Source organism: Anarrhichthys ocellatus, unplaced genomic scaffold (assembly GCF_004355925.1).
Source record: "Anarrhichthys ocellatus isolate YVR2014 unplaced genomic scaffold, GSC_Weel_1.0 scaffold14, whole genome shotgun sequence".
NCBI lineage: Eukaryota > Metazoa > Chordata > Actinopteri > Perciformes > Anarhichadidae > Anarrhichthys > Anarrhichthys ocellatus.
In genome coordinates this window covers 4,280,171-4,297,008 of record NW_022280044.1, presented here as the reverse complement: position 1 = coordinate 4,297,008, position 16,838 = coordinate 4,280,171, and the positions used below count along the sequence as shown (strand labels likewise).

Sequence of the window (16,838 nt, the reverse complement as noted above, 5' to 3'; positions counted from 1 at the left end):
TGTTTAGGGACAACATGGATGAGCCTTACGCATTTAAATCAATCCGAGTACCTATTTGATCCAGACGCAGAGCACATCTCATTTTTTAAAACACAGAGAGTTGAGTAATTTAGGATATCCTGATTACAATTGTATCTATTTTACCATGTTTTCTTTGGTACTAATGATATGACTGCTGGGTTGTCGTTGCACTGCATTTCCCACATGACAGTGAAACATTAGAAGCATTACATCAAGGCTTTTATTTTCTTGGAGTTTTTGTTGATGAAGTATGAATTTCTTTTAGTTCTTTATTTCTGTCCCTGTAACTACCAAGTGGTGACATCCATTTATGGGGCTAACAAACTTCTGTTTCTCCTTTTTGGAGATTTTTTTTATGCCAGTTAACATCTTCGAATTGTTCTTCGTGTGGATTTATTTTGATTAAGTTTGAGTTTCTGTTGTTTCTTTCTATTCCCCGTTAACTAGCTCTGCTCATGAAAAACTACTGGATGATTTTCTATTGAGTATGAGTGTCTGCTTTATTTTTCTCACTGTAGGTAGCTTAGCTCATGCTAACTACCAGGTGCTCACGTTTATTCACGGTACTAATAAACGTCAGTATCTCCTGTTTGACACGTTTAACGTCTATTGGACATTTTCTATTTTTTCTTCCTGTGGGTTTTCTTTTGTTTAAGAATGCCATTGCGTTTCTATAGGTTCTTTATTTTCTCGTTCTGTAGCTGTTGCTTATGCTAACTACTGAGTGCTAACTACTGAGTGCTAACTACAGAGTGCTAACTACTGAGTGCTAACTACTGAGTGCCAACATGAGCGCTGACGACTTCTGTTAGTCATGTGGGACATTTTTTTGTGCCTGTTACACATTGTCTAATTCTACCTTATGACTGGTTTGTGTATTTTATAAACTGCCAACACTGTTGTATTGTTTAACATCACCTCTGATTTTTTACTAAAGACTTGAAATACGCTTACAGCTACCAGATTTTGGCAAAAGCATATCATGCGACTGACCAGTGGCGTTAGTTGGACACTTGTTGTAGACAGTTTCTCCAGCTGAGGCTCTCTTCCATGACATAGTGAGAAGGTGATCTTCTTTACATATCTCATGAGGAGCTGTAGAGGTAGGTGAGAAATACATCGAAAAAGTGAAATGTAGCACAGTCTAGCAGGCACGAAGAAAATAAGAAAAATCACCACGCACAAACTCCCACAGAGATACGTAGCAGCGAAAAAAAAGGGAGTCTGAGAAGCACAAAAAACAAGATTCAAATCAATGTTCTCCTGCAGCAGCTCCCAATCTTATTCCCTTGTACATTGCCCAGTGCTCTCTGTCAGTGTCACTGCCTCAGTACAGTATCTCATTCCCTCTTCATCTTACCCCCTCTCTTTATTCATCTATTTTCCCCCCCTCCCTCTCTTTCATAACCCTGATGAAAAAAAATGGGGGAGAGCACTCTGAAGATATTCCGAGGGGCCAGACGAGTGTTGGCAGCGGCGATGCAGAGAGATGAAGAGGGACGGAGAGGGAAGAGAGAGGAAGAAAAAGAGAGAGAGAGACGCTGAAAGAGAGAAAATATGATATGATGTTCCCCTGAAATGCCAACAGACAAGATCCTCGTCTTGTGTAAAAGAGGTTTCGGGAGCTACTCAAAACAAAGGGGTCATGGTGGAGGCTGCACTCAGAGGTTTATCATTTGTAGCCTGTCAGAGCTCAAAGCAACCACGTACACATGTGGCATTCAGGCTTGTACAGAACATACACTTGCACATTCACATGCGCACACAATTTCAGTCAAGAGGTATGCTTATTAAACCACACTATTTCCTGCAGCTGCTGACACTCTGACATTAGCCGTCTCTCCCACTAACAGGCAGAGAAACACAGAAATAGTGCAAGCAAGCGCAAGACAGTGAGCGCGATAAAAACACTGTTAAAGAGGAGAGATATAAGGAGAATCGGAGTATCTCTTAGGTAAACTGAGAGGATGCAAGGAGAGCGCGACAAGGCGCGGACATGCAAAATCAATAACGAGGTAAAGACGGATGGGTAGGTGAATTGATGAAAAGACAGACAAGAGGCGCATAAAAATGAGAAGAAGGCAGTTCTAAAATTGCGATAGAAGCCTTTGGCTGTGGTGCGAACCACTGGGAATCACTTCCATTCTGCCTGATAAATACTGTGCATGTGCAGATTGGGCTCACACAGATACACGCACGCTTCTCTCTTCAACTAGGAGACCAACTAGGAGAGGCATGCAGAGAAATCCACCCACGCAGGAAACTAAACGTCGAAGGCAAAAGAAGTGGTGATACAGAGTTTTCAAGCATCAATGATATGTACATCAGCATACATATAATGGGCTTATTTTCTCAGCTCACACACACACACACACACACACACACACACATTCACTGAGTCACTGACCAGGGCACTTCTTGTCATTACAGGACCGGACCTCCTCTCCCGAGCCATCGCAGGGGTAGCCCTGTTGTCCGGTGCCGTCACACATCCTGAAGCGACGCTGCCAACCGGAGTCACATGTCTTGCTGCAGAGACTCCAGTGGTTCCAGCTGCCCCAGTTACCTCCACCTAGAACAGGAAGAAAGCACCGCCGGGGAAGTTTGGGGAGCGGGGAAGAAGGGTGAGAGGGAACGAGACCAGCAAGTAAGGTAAAAAAATTAATAATGGGAGTTGTTGATGAATACCAAATGTACGATACAAGGCAGCAATTTCTAAATCTTTTCAATTTTTGAATAGCATGAGACGTAAATAATCTCGCTTATTAATAAAACACAGTATTTCTGTCCTCCGGAGGTTCGCTGTCAAAACAGACTCACAAGCCAAATCAACCCATAAATTGCTGGAATACACGAATCAGGGAAAAAAATAAATACCAATGCCTTTCGATAATGCCTGTTGCATATTTGCATAATGTCGTTCCAGAGCACGTGAGTGTGAATGCTAAGCATTATTTTCTACGACTTACCACTGCAGGAAGGATTGGTGCAATCTCTGCTCTCCTGATGGGGGCCCTTACATTCAGCCCAGCCGTGCACCGATGCACTGCAGCGTCGCTGCCTCTGCTGGGTTCCTGCGTTACAAGTCACACTGCATCTCGACCACAGCCCCCACTCCAACCACTGGCCCTCCACTGGACAGAGGGAGGGAGAGATGGAAGTGGATATGGAGAGACAGGGAAATGGATGAAAGTGGCGGGAAGAATATGTTGGGGCATACAGGGAAATCGGGATCAATTGATCCAGATTCATGAAGGATAGCAAAGAGGATGTAAGGGGAAAAGAAAGGTGCAAAGGGAGAAAAGACAGGACAGAGAAAGTGAGTAGGCTACAAGTGAACAGAATATAAATAAATTACAGAGGATATTTGCTTTTCCAAAAATAGCACGTTTCATGTTCCTCTGGACATTTGAAATATTTCAAACTGTTATGAAAGCTGATTACAATTCCTTTCCTGCTGTGTTTTAAAGAGTTCAAACAGAGTACAGATGTTAGATTTCCATTCAAAGTGTTATTAGAAAGGCACCAGATTTCAGATTTCTCTTGACTGGTGTTTGTGCAGAAACAGACAAAGGAAAAAAACACAATATCAATACAATCCAGCACTGCCTGTCAGATGATGCATGAATACCAAATAGCTTAACCAAAGCCTGATGACACGCCCAGGTGTAATCAAAGCCCCCAATGTCCCCTTTAATAAGGGAGCATTGCTGGTGTAATTGAGTTGTCGAATGAAATATGCAAACTCCCAAAAAAATGTGATAATAAAAAACAGGGAGATTAATCATTTATAGTGAGTGCAGGCAATGCTTTTTGGTATGTTATCAACTTCAAAGCTGGTTATAAGACAATTCTGAGGATCTGTGTCACAGAAAGAACACAATGTTCTGCTTTGAAAATGTACGACAGCATATGGAAATCTGTGATAAATAAACTCAGTGAGTTCTTTTAATTCATTCCACATATTTTTGATTTAAGTTCTTTGATACAAAAAACTTGACAGAGAAACCAATTACTGACCTGTGATCATGGCTATTTGTATTTCAGAATACTGTTGAACAAAGGGTCTTAATATATTGTTGCAATTTATAATTGTTGCTACTGGTTTGAAAATACTTAAATCCTGTCCTTTGAGATTCTAGGCAACATGCTAACAAAAGCACCCCTGTATCCTGAATAGCAGCTTGATAATGCCTCAGGGTTACTATTGTTCAACCACACTATTACTTCAGTTGGTTGTCTTAAGGGGGTGGTATCTAATTGTGTTTTACCTGCTCATATGTCTTTAAAGAACCATTTCGTAAATGCTGTTTTTATTGTAAAGTTTTCAGACCAATCACGCTCTAGGTTATGTAACTTTAATTGCACTGAATAGTCAGTTGTTATTCTGAGATAAATTGCTTGTCCTTACTCCTGTGAACCAAACACACATTCCTAGAGGTAATCATTTTGAGTTGAGTAACGGTGCAATGCCTCCTTCTGTTAGCAGCACTGTCACTTATGTTTAAAAAAAAAGAAAAAAAAAATTAAATCCAACACATGCACACATTTTGTTGCTTAAAGACAAATTGTCTTTTAAACAGCATGTCAAGTGTATTGTAATGTAATTTGTAATGAGGTGTTAACTATGGAAACAAGTCATGCTGCGTAGTCATGCTGCGTTACGATTCATCTCTAATTCGGGTTTCCGCACACATCAGTGCAGTATGTATGAAACAGTTGGTTTGCACTACTTATAGAACCGTTGTATGGAACATTGTTACATTTTTGTTGAAGGGCCTATTACACTGCTTTCTTATCCATGTTCTTTACTGACACCAATAACAGTAGCTGCAACCTCAGATCAAATTAGGTGCATCATTACGAAGACCCGCAACATTTTTTAAGTGCATTTATTTATTATTTATGTTGTAATTAAGTTTTCTATCTGTGTTTTTATGTGGTGAAACTTTTACGCTGCCATCTTGGTCAAGACCGCCTTGTAAAAGAGATTCTAAATATCACTGGGATGATCATGGCTAAATGGTTAAATAAGATAAAATGAAATAAGTGTTCACCTGCTGGTTGCTACTTTATCTGTTTGCTGTTAAGTGCTGGGGAAGTAGCTTCCAGTGGTTTTATCAGAACAGTTTTGCTTAAAACAGTTGCTCTCTGCTGGAGGTCGGAGGTCGATGAAAATGGGACTGAATAAAAACAGTAAAGCTGTAAAAGTAAAACAGTGAACTAAAATACAGTAAAACACTTTACAGTGCAGAGTTGGGTGAGAATTCTCTGTGGGTATATCACAAGAAGCAACATTTTTCACATCGCACAAAGCCATTAGTTCAATTATTAATTAGTGGTGCCTTAAACTCTGATTACAAGTTTTATTCAATTTAATTTAATGTAACCTACAGTCATGCTGACCCGATGTAGACCTGTGTATAGTGACTAATCTATGCTGAATAGAAATGAATAATGTATAAATCTTGCTCATAGTTAAAGCTAAGTATTTTTGAAAATGTATGGAATGAATGTTAGCTAAGGCAATGCGAACATTTAATGATCATATATAAAAGACGGAACCTGTGATTGCAGCCTTGCAAGCCATTGTGTACGTTCTGTAGGACTGTAGTAGCCTATTAGTCTATTTATTTGCCTATTTGTTTCCCATATGAACAAGAATATCAATTCAAAGTGAGAACTGTTCTTTTTTGGGGCTAAAAATTATATATTGAAGCACACATTCTAACCTACACACAGGGGCTTTAAGTAAAAGATAAAGTGAAATACAGTGGTGTAAATGTATTTGTCTGGTTCTCCCCAAGTGGGAAAGCATTGCCAACTCTCCTTGGTAATGTGGTCAATCACGCTGTGTGCTGCTGTTACTGTGCTGGGAACAGCACTGTGTTGGGGATGACATTTACAGAATGAGCTGGGTGAGCATGAGTGAGCTCGAATGCAAGTGTGAACGTGACATTTCCCCAAGTCTAATTCTGAGTAACTAAAGTGACAAGTCTGGAACAGCTTCCCAAAGAAGAACAAACCATCTCCTCCTCTTTCCATCATTGTGAAAACACTGTAAAACATGCAAAGATTTTGTAGAAATTAGTGGTGATTGTAAGAAGCTTTTGCAATGTGTGTAGAACAAAAAGTAGCAAAATAACATAAAAAAAGATCTGATATGCTTAGCTACAACTTGACTGTTAATATTGCGAGAAAAAAATAAACATACAGGGATGAAGGCAATTCCCGACCAGCTCCCCTCCTTCACATGAGTGCCTTTCAGTCAGCCTTTCAAAAGATCTGATAAAATCAAATTAATTACTCAGGTATGACATTTCTTTTTACTCTTTGCCTGTTGATTGCCTTTGTTCAATACAATAGCTGCCATATTAACATTATTAAGCTCTGCCCACGTGTGCAAGTATTTGTTTGATGTGTTCACACGTGTCTACATAAGCGACAAGCCACTGTGAAGCAAGATTGAAAAAAACAATATTGAGAGTAAGAGTAAAATTTGTACATGAATTTAACACACTGTACTATAGACAGTATTAGCCAGTTAAAAGTCTGAGTATATTGTTTGCAGTGAGATCCAATCACTGACACGTACATACATGCACATGCATGCGCACGCACACACACACACACACACACACACACACACACACACACACACACACACACAAACACATTAGATCCATCAAAGCTCTATTTTCTATAGATGGCCGTTTCTGCCAAGAGGCCTATGCTGGTATTCCAAAGTCCCACTGCCTTTGAACTCCCAAAAGCACGCTGTATTTGTTGTGATAGATTCAAACCCTCATACATAAACACATAAACCATATGAGGACACACATACAAAGATTTCCTTAAGGCCCTTGAAGGAAGAGCCTCTCCTTTCTCCCAAAATCTCTCTTTCTATCCCTGTTCCCAGAACAGCATGGCAAAACATCCCGGAGGCCATACTTCGGATTACGACGTCTCCCTATTCCTCCCTCTTTGAGACATAACTTTGCAGCCTCTTTGTCTGGCAATGGGGATGTTTTTGTTTTATTTAAATATGAACCGTATAAAACTATTGCTTTGAAAAACATTAAAACTAAAAAAAAAAAGCTCAATAAATAAATAAATATTAGTCGGAAGCGTGAGAACACAAAAAGGCTTTAGCCCATACAGGCTCCAACATCATTCACATAAATATACTGTATATACAGGATACCTTAGCAGCAATAAATAAAAAGCACTTACCCTGTGATAATTGCTCAGCCTGTGAGGGATTACATACTATACAAGCACACACTCTCACTCAACCTGAAATCAATTCAGGAAATAAAAAGGTTGTTGTTCAGAAAGCAGCCACCAATTGTGTTATAAACTGTCTTGTGTTTTAGTGTCTGTGCATCCATTAATGCCATTATCCCAATGCTATGGAGAATCCATTTACATTCTGCCAACGCAGAAACCATGTATCAAATTAAATCACTGAAATAAATACTCCCTTCTAATGTTAATGCTTTCAAAGTAAGTGGTTTTCTAAAGGGACACTTGAAATACAAAATTAAAATCGTGCAGTGGCAATGAATATGCCTCAAGTATACTTTAAGTTTAAAAAAGGCTTTTTCGTTTGGGCAAGATTTAACAAAACCCTTTCATTGTCATATACATATACACATACACGAAATTTGACCTCTGCATTTAACCCATCCCTGTATATAGGGAGGAGTGGGCTGCCAATGACAGGCGTCTGGGGAGCCGGGGGTTCAGTGTCTTGCTCAGGGACACTTCGACACGTGGCACGTCCCAGTCGTGAACCGTTGACCCTGCGGTTACCAGAAAACCCTCTTAAGCCAGTGAGCCACGGTCGCCCCAAACTCCACCATGTATCTAATGAGTCGCTCAGAATGAGGTTGGCTAGTATTTACATCTTAGTAGATGAGTTGACATCTTCACCCAGAAAGCTGCTCTGTGATAGGCTGCGGTAGTCATGGGTCAAAACCTCCCCGGCTGTCTCTTGACAGTCTGCTCTATTGAGATGTTATTTCAATCGCTGGGCTGTCCTTTTCCACTCCGATGCAGCCTGATAAAGATGTTTCGGCTGGACAGTCTGAGCCAGATTGGAATAAAGTCCTCAGGTACAATTGACAAGAGAATTAGATGGGGCTGCTCCAGTGACTTATTCCTGTTCTTGACAAGGTATAGGTATAGGCCTAACAGGTAATCTCAGAGACAATAGCTTAAGAGCTTCACTGCAGGACTGCTCAGCAATGTAAACCAAGCCAACCATGGAGGAAGCCGGAAAGTCCAACCAAAGGGCTTTACCTGGTTACGACCCCTCAGGGTGGCTGAGTGAAAAAAAATGGCTGAGAATCCCATGGCTTACCAGAGATCAATATGGAAGTGAGAAAAACAGAAATACGTTCCAATATTTAGGATTAGAAGTGTTCATGCATTATTCCAAGTTGGTTACTCCCCTTCTGAACATTGTCACACGTTAGCCTAAATTAGCTATATGTATATGTTTTTATTAACAACGAAAACAAGGTACAAACAGATAGTGGATAACTCCTTCCTAAAAACATCAGACAAAATAGAAATAAGGAGAAGAAGATAGCAAACTGTAACAAAGACTGATGGTAAACAGCCTGGTTGAGCATTGAGCTAAATGCTAATGTCAGCAGGCTAACATGCTCACAATGTCAATGCTAATATGCTTTAGCAGGCAAATGTTTACCATATTTACTATCTTAGTTTAGAATGCCAACATTCGATAATTTTCACCAAACACAAAGTACATCTGAAGTTGATGGGAAGGTCATTGATTTTTCAGGTATTTGGCCATAAACAAAAGTACTGGACATATTTTAATCTGATGATGAGAAACGGATAACCACAGTTTTTACAACTTATCCTGAGGGAGGACATGAACATCTTGCCAAAGTTTATGGCAATCTATCCAATATTTTTTTCAATAATCAAAGTCAAAACAACAAATGCTGGAGAAAAAATCAGGGTAATCAGTAACATATCTGGGTTTCAGCCTGTTGGAACCATGATAGTCTGTACAACATATTATGGCAATTAACCTAATCATTGTTGAGATATTTCAGCCTAGGCCGCTAACATTGCTAAGTCCAACTAAAAATTATTGAAACACATAAGAAAAGGGGGCTGGTGATGAAGTCTTTGTCCATACATTACAGCAGAAAATAAAGTGATTTAGTTTAGCTGAATTTGTATTGGTGTGGATATGGAATTTTATTTTGATGTATTTTGACATCACTGTCTCCCCTAACAATGCTTTATTGGAAGAACACAAACTATAATTGCATGTGCATGTACATTCAAGAGCTTTAACAGTAACCCAGTTGTATTTGGTTTTGATTCTTGTGGTTTGGAAGAAAACAGAAATAGTCATGAATGAGTAGGCGGAGAGGCAACGAGTGAGAGACTGGGTGTATCATGTAGATGGGGATGGTACTAACCAGGACACACTGCTATGTTGCAGAGTTTGGTCTGAACCTCGGGCTGTCCACAAGCCACGGCCATGCCTTCGTTCACACACTTCCTGGTTCGCGTCCTGGAGCCCCTCCCACAGGTCACGGAGCACAGACTCCATAGCGACCACTCCTCCCACAGCCCATGCACTGCAAATGCCCACAAACGCACAACATGGGGATGAGGAATGAGGGAGGGAGGGGTTGGAGCATCCAATCGCAGGCAAGAGGGTTAGAGAATGAGAGAAACATGAGATAATAAATGAATCTGAGCACATTCCTTGAAAAAACAACAACATGAATGAAGTTACCTTCTGAACTCCACAAAACCATTCCAGTTCCAATGGAAAAGAAACCGTGACAATGATATGTTGCTACATGATGCTATGTTGCTACATGAATTAGGAATGGACATTCGGCATTTGAAGTCATGCAGCCCAGGTCATGAAATGAATGCGTTTAGTTTGCTTCTGAAATTATTAGAGCTTTCAATAATTATATAGAGTGAACCAAAATATCCAAAGACTCCAATGACATAAAACACCAATTCAAGTATTACAAATATTCATCATCTTTCTTCCTTCCCTGTTATTTCATCTTTACTGTACATTTCACCAACATATGGAAATAAAATACATGCAAATACAGTAAATGAGCAGTGGAGTTGCACAAACACTTTGCAGATAATGAACATGGCTTCACTCAGAGCAAGTTCTTGGACAAATATGTCTATCCGTGTTTGAGGCATGTGACACTGGCAGATTGTGCCACAAATAATTGCTTGAATAATCTGGACATGTCTGATTTGAGATTAGAGGGAATAATGACAGAAATAATACAAAAGACATTGATTGTTTATTGAACGTCGAAGAGAATAAAAACAGATGGATGTGTGAGATCATAAACAGATTTGAAAGAACACAAACATATGTGGGCTCATAAAGTTTGAAAGACTTTGGAATAAAAAATGCAGAGGCCAAGAAATGGAGCAGGTTATTTGGAAAACAGACGTGTTCAGTCAGAGACTAGAGGAGATTAAGCTATGTTGAAAGAGATGGAGGAAAGAGAGAGGAGAGGAGAGGATTTGGAGAGATGCTGGAAGAAAGATAGAAAGCAAGATGTAGAGATGGGGAGGTACAGAGGGAGGGAGGGAGAGAAAGTTGGAGACAGCAGGATGGAGATTGCTGCTCCTGTGTTGAGCAAAGCTAAATAAATCATGGCGATAAATAATTAAGTCTACTCTGTGAAGGAAGGCTCAGAGGAGCAGGAGTAGAAGGCTCAGAGAGAAGAAGAAGACGGTGGTATTAAAAAGTACGGAGATATGAGGAACACATAAACAGTGATATATCCTTAAATTCAGCAAAACATGGTATCAGTGTGTTTTTAGCTTCTGTACAAAGCTGTTATATGTTGCAGAGAAAAACAGCAAAAGCATTTGTGTCGTATTTTGTTGCTTTACTGTTAATTTTAACGAAATTATCTGTCAAGTAAGCTCACTTGCTATAGCCTTGCTAAATTGGAGTCAGTTGCACTAGCTGTTCTTAAATTAAAACTCACAAAAGCCGTGTTAAAAGTATTAAGTTGAGATTTACACACCACTAAATTTAATTTAATTTAACAGGGTTCCACCACACAAATAAATTCTTACTCTGAGATTAGTAGTTGAATATGCATGCCTACTAACTGTCAGGTACAAGTGTTGCATAGCTAAGTTAACCAACTGCCAAAGCTAAAGTTAGCCTGCTAATACCTAATATGGTAAACATACCTCAAAAGGATATGCTGTTTAACAATCATTTTAAAGTACATTTCCCTAAAAAAAACACAAGTTACAAAAGTTATGGAAAGAACTAAGACTAAATAACCAAATAGCATCGACTGGGGTAGCATAATTGTATGTCAGTCTCTTGTTGCACCTTAACAATTTAATAAGTAATGGATTAACAACTGGCAACACAGTTCTCAACTTTAAGTATTGTTTGGGTTGAGGTTTAATTTGGTTTAATACTGTAGCCAACAACAAACAACCAGTCCCAATTTCATTTATTTTAAATGGACTATTTCATGGTGCAACAGTCACAGCCACCAAATAAAGATTTGTGAGCTTTGAAATTGCAATTTAGTAACACCGGCTTGGAAAGTTGTGTCAGTGGAACAGTTGTTAGCTATTTGAAATGCTGTATTTTAATGCAGGATCATGGGAAATGTTATGTGCTGAAGCACGTCAACCAAAATACATTGGTACAAAACTTAAAACAAGACCTCTTTCCAAAATATTCAATTTAATAAATCATGATGAAAAATATAACCGGCACCCTCAAAGTGCAAATGGATTTCTTGGAGGTATCTTATCCCAAATTGCAAAACCTTCTCAGGAGACAGAGGCAACTTGATACAACAAACTCCAATAATTTTTTTTTTTTTTAACAATAACACTACAAGATTGCTTGTAGGGCATTACTTATTCATCCAAATCAAATCTTCATCTCTCAGACCCAATACAGGTGTATCCGAAGTCTGACTGCGCAAAGCCAATCAATTAGCCAATAAAATCAAGCTTGAGGCAGCTTTGGGACGAAGACACATTAAAAGGAGAAAATAGCAATTGGATATGGCAAGAAGGGTAAAAGCAGATAAGCAAATTAAACATGAATCATGATAAAAATGTCTTCAGATACTGGGATTAGGATTGTATTACACCACCTTTTGGTGACAAGGTAAATCCGCAGAGTAATATTTCCAGTCATAAACAAAGAAGCACAGAGCAATTGTGTCACTTATATTTTCTCTTGACACAAACAACTATCATCTGTGCACATTAAAAGGGAGTTGCTTGCCATCAGGGTTGTAGTCGCAGAGGGAGGTTGAAAAGAGCATGTTTACAGCAGCAAGCACAGAAAAAAGAATTAAACAACAAACTGATCACTGGTGATCAAACCACAAAGTGACATATCTGTGTCTCATAACAACCGGTCACAAAATCAAGTTCATGACCTCCAGAAATTCAGATCTGTGAGAGTTAGATTCAAATTTTGTAGCTGAAAAATGCACAAATAGCACAGACTCACTTACTCTGACCCGGGTTTCTGATCCGAATGCAAGTAAGCTCAGATAAGAGAAGATAAAATGTCCATGCTCGACCTCCTTCATTTAAACAAATCCATACACATTTAGCAGAGCACACATGCGCATCACCATTATCAATAAGCATAAGCATAATAAGGATGTATGACTTCCATACACGTCTTTAAAATCTATATGCAATTATCTGATATAATGATGCATTCTGTATGAAGATATTAACTTTTGATGACTTATTTCTAGCTTTTGCGAATGCAGTGTAGAACATGAATCATATTGATCCTAATCATTACCATCATTACCAGCAATTTCATCTGAGGTCATAGCGCAGTATGGTTGCATTATTCAGAATTTTATGTAATAGGCTATGTGTGTGTGTGTGTATATTTGTGTTTTTGCCATCTGCATGATTCTGCCACGATTTCATGACAGCATCCTTGCATGCGCCCTCAGTCTCTTGGTTGAATGATTATTGGAAGTGTGATGTTGCAGCGTTTGACTACGCGCTGACCCAGACATACTGTATTCATAATGCACCATTGTGCCACTCCGTGTTTTAAATGTCACTGAATCTGTGGCAAATGAGCAGTAGCTAAATAGAACAACACTAGGGGTAGTACTTCACTTTGCCCAGTTAGGGGCATGAACGCCTTCTACTTCACAGCATATTCTGAAAAAAAAAAAAAAAAAAAGTTAATTTGCCGGACCAATTACTGCCTAGTTTGCTTTGTAAAGTGCCAGACCATTACTTAAAATTGATTATCTGTTTCACCTTAATTTAAGAGTTTTACCCATGAAAAAACGAGGAGAAAAAAAATGTCCATTTTCACTCCATTGGTTTTCTGACCAAGCTACTTTTCTTTGATGTTCCCTAACTCTTGCAGACGAACACACACGCATGCAGATGTGCCTGGAGACATATCCACCCACACTCACAACACACCCGTACTTCTAAGTCCTAACGTGTGCACAAACAAATAAATTGTAAAAAGCAGAATAGAAATTTCTGGCAAACGAAAATCAAGTATGCCGGCAGCACTCTCCCGGCGTCAGGAAACTCTGGGAGAACCTTTGAAACAATATGTGCTGGGTTATGCCTGAGTGCAATTATGATTATGTGTATGTTTGTGATTGCAAGTAAATGCATCAGTATGAAACAGAGGATCTGTGGTAAAAACATTTCATTTGAACATCTTCCGGATAAATCAGTAATTTCTAAACATCAGGGTGGAAAATTCACTGTGCCTGTGTATGTATACTCCAATTTTAACTAATGGAGTTCTTTGATTTTAGAGCAAACCTATTGGCAACATTATTTATATTGAGAGCATCAATTTAGTTATTATTGTTTTAGTATTTGACGTATAAAATTGTGATTTCAGTGATTGGATTGAAAGTTGAAATTACTTCAGTCCTGATTAGTGTGTGTGTGTGTGTGTGTGTGTGTGTGTGTGTGTGTGTGTGTGTGTATTTTACTATATGTGTTTGTTTAATGGGCTAGAGAGAATACAAAGCTTGAATCCAGTAGCAAAGAGATCAACAAATCAAACAAACAAATTCTACCCCAAATTAAATCAAAGAAGAAATAAAAAAGGAACATTATTTTAAAAAGTCAACCACACGAAGTTCATTAAACACTTTTATGTCTCCTTGCTAACACCCCCACATTCCCAGTCTTTTTGAATTTGGTGTGATCGCATTCAGGCAATCCCAGGAGTGGCCCGACAGCCCTCCAGAACCACGTCAGAAAACATCAGAGGAGTGGGGGGGAAAATGAAATAATAAACGGAACATAACACAGCAACCAATATCCCATCAAAGGAGCGGCTGAGGATATTTATATCGACACTGAATGGAAAATGAGGCACTTAGACATACAAATCGTGTTGGCACATTTGCATAAAAACAAGATTAGCATACACACCAACCAGGAAAGGAAAATGTTTCTTTTGCTTCTTGTATCTTTTTTCTTTTCTTTTGCGGGGCGGTTGAGAAACATGAGTAAGCACTAACTGACTCCTTACTTACATGTGAACGCACACATGTGCTAAAAATGCACACAATGAAGTATACTTCATCGTAGAGAAAATGCAAATCGAAGACACTGAATTACATTTTAAGTATTATGACAGGGATCACCCACAACTTATGCCCGGCACACACACAAACAATGAAAACTACATATTAACATCACTAACACACATACATCCTGTGCGGAAAGTAGACAGATACAAACACTCAGGGAACGCACACAATATGTGGTACACATAGAAATGAATTAACATATTTTCTAAGGGGTGAGTCCACAAAAGCACTCACAATGCAACACCACACACAGGACGTTTTTGTCTAATTTGAATATATATACCAGTGTTTAGTTACTGATATGTGCACATATGCCTAGTAAATCAGGATTAGCCTATTCAACCCCATAGATGCTGCTTCCCATAAAAAGTTCCTCATCCACTAACTTTCAAGTAACTAATGGATCTAAAGGCCTTGTCCAATGATGGGGCTCTATAAATGTAGCGTCTAAAGCCCAGTCACTACACCCCATGCTGTGACACTGACATTTAGACAGCAGTAGCCCCACTTTTGCTTTGAGTTATCTGTCCCCAGAGAAGTTATGGCCATGACTTTTCATTTTATAGTCTGTCCTCAAAGGTAATACTGTCATTATTAGAATTGCCGTGTATGGAGGACATTCATGCCATCTTCCTGTGATGCACTCTCTTAGGTATCACTGGGATCAGCGAGGTTAGCCTAGAGACTACCCCACTGTCTGCCAACCAGAATAGAGGGCCATGCTTTCATTCCCTCTGGCAGTCAAGGGACAATGCAGGCTTTTTAACAAAAAAATGTCCCTTAGACAGGCCCACGGTCAGTCCCCAATCATTGCCCTAGTCAGACAGCCAGGACATCAGCAATCACTCATTTTGTAATATTATTGTGCAGAAAGCTGGTGGTGTAGACGGATATCATATCAGACTTGATTCCTTTGATTCTACTTAAAAGCCAGGAGGATTCATATTACAAAAAGATCCATTTGTGATTATTTTTGTATCGTGATCAAGCTAAAGGTGTCAGCATAAGCTACTTTTGGCTTGGCACACTTAAGGTAAAGGATGGTAAGAACACCAGTGATGATGTTGTTCATCTACTTTCCAAAACGCCACCACAGATGCAATTCCTCAGGTGACAGGGAGGTGTTGCCTTGTGCAAACCTTGACAGGTTCACACATGGAAAAACATACATGGCAAGAGAAACATGCAAGTGGACAGGCAATACATTGTGAAGCCAGCAGAATACGTTGCAGTCTCCCTTCTGGTGGAGCCTTAGTCTTAAAAGAGTACTGCATCGATTTGTTGACTTACAAAGGAAAGTAAAACAAAAATCAAAAATAAAAGGACCGTGAATATTGATTTTTTTATCCCATCCTTGTCAAAACCTTGAACCTACATTAACCATAACGCTACTAAATCTTCAATAGTTCAGTTAGAGATCAATGGGTATTGTGCTAGTATCGGATAATGCAGCCTCAAACTGCTAGCTCCAGGCAAAATGAAAAATCTTTAAACCTGTGTTGCTCATCTAGTGTGGTGATAGAACTAAAAAAACAACTTTGCTACCTTTGCTTGTCTGCAGGTTAAAGAATGCTACAATTGCATGAGGAGCAAGGAGGTTCATTACATCTAGATGATTCATCTACTGCGGTATTACCAAGCAGCACTGATATTTTGCCATCCTCTGGTTATGGACTGAGCATAAGCAGTGGATTAGAGGAGGGACAGAGGCCAGGCAGGAGAAAGCCAGTGCCATACAGGATTCCAGTTCGATTGCAATCAGGACAACCAATCAAACCAGAGCAGGACAGGCAGTACTTCACAATTCCATCTAGTAAAGGCCTACCCTGGCAATCAAACCAGAGCAGAACTCAACATTATCCAGGATGAGTAGTACACAAGTTCCCTCGGTGACCTGATCAAGCTTGATTGTGTTGTATATGTTGGAGAGGAAAAAAAGGACGAGGTGCTCTTCATTGTGCTCTTGCCTTTGTGTAGCAAGTAGATATGGTCGAATGCACTCACCCTGAATGGCAGAGCATGTATGCAGATGACAATGCAATTGATTGGTTGAATATATTATGGAGCTGCCATTGCATCTAAAAAGAATAACTAAATCCTCAAAGCAAAAGCTGTTGTAGCTATGCTTTCATATATATATATATCTATATAAATACATACACATCTATATAT

General features: G+C 39.3%; 1 protein-coding gene across 22 annotated transcripts in view; it reads right to left on the bottom strand.

The window, feature by feature from the left end:
• adgrb2 (adhesion G protein-coupled receptor B2) overlaps window positions 1-16,838 on the bottom strand; it is a 191,960-nt gene that overhangs the window by 81,134 nt on the left and 93,988 nt on the right. For 18 of the 22 annotated variants that reach the window (XR_004213002.1, XR_004213003.1, XM_031854094.1 and 15 more), the window contains 4 exons: window positions 9,489-9,650; window positions 2,991-3,155; window positions 2,429-2,593; window positions 1,015-1,116 (listed from right to left, as the gene is read on the bottom strand). Coding sequence is in view for 20 of the 22 variants with exons in the window: in XM_031854094.1 (XP_031709954.1) it covers window positions 1,015-1,116; window positions 2,429-2,593; window positions 2,991-3,155; window positions 9,489-9,650 (594 nt within the window). In the remaining 2 variants the exon portion in view is untranslated. The remainder of the gene's footprint in view (window positions 1-1,014; window positions 1,117-2,428; window positions 2,594-2,990; window positions 3,156-9,488; window positions 9,651-16,838) is intronic. The other 4 variants (XM_031854107.1, XM_031854113.1, XM_031854114.1 and 1 more) reach the window with 1 other exon arrangement.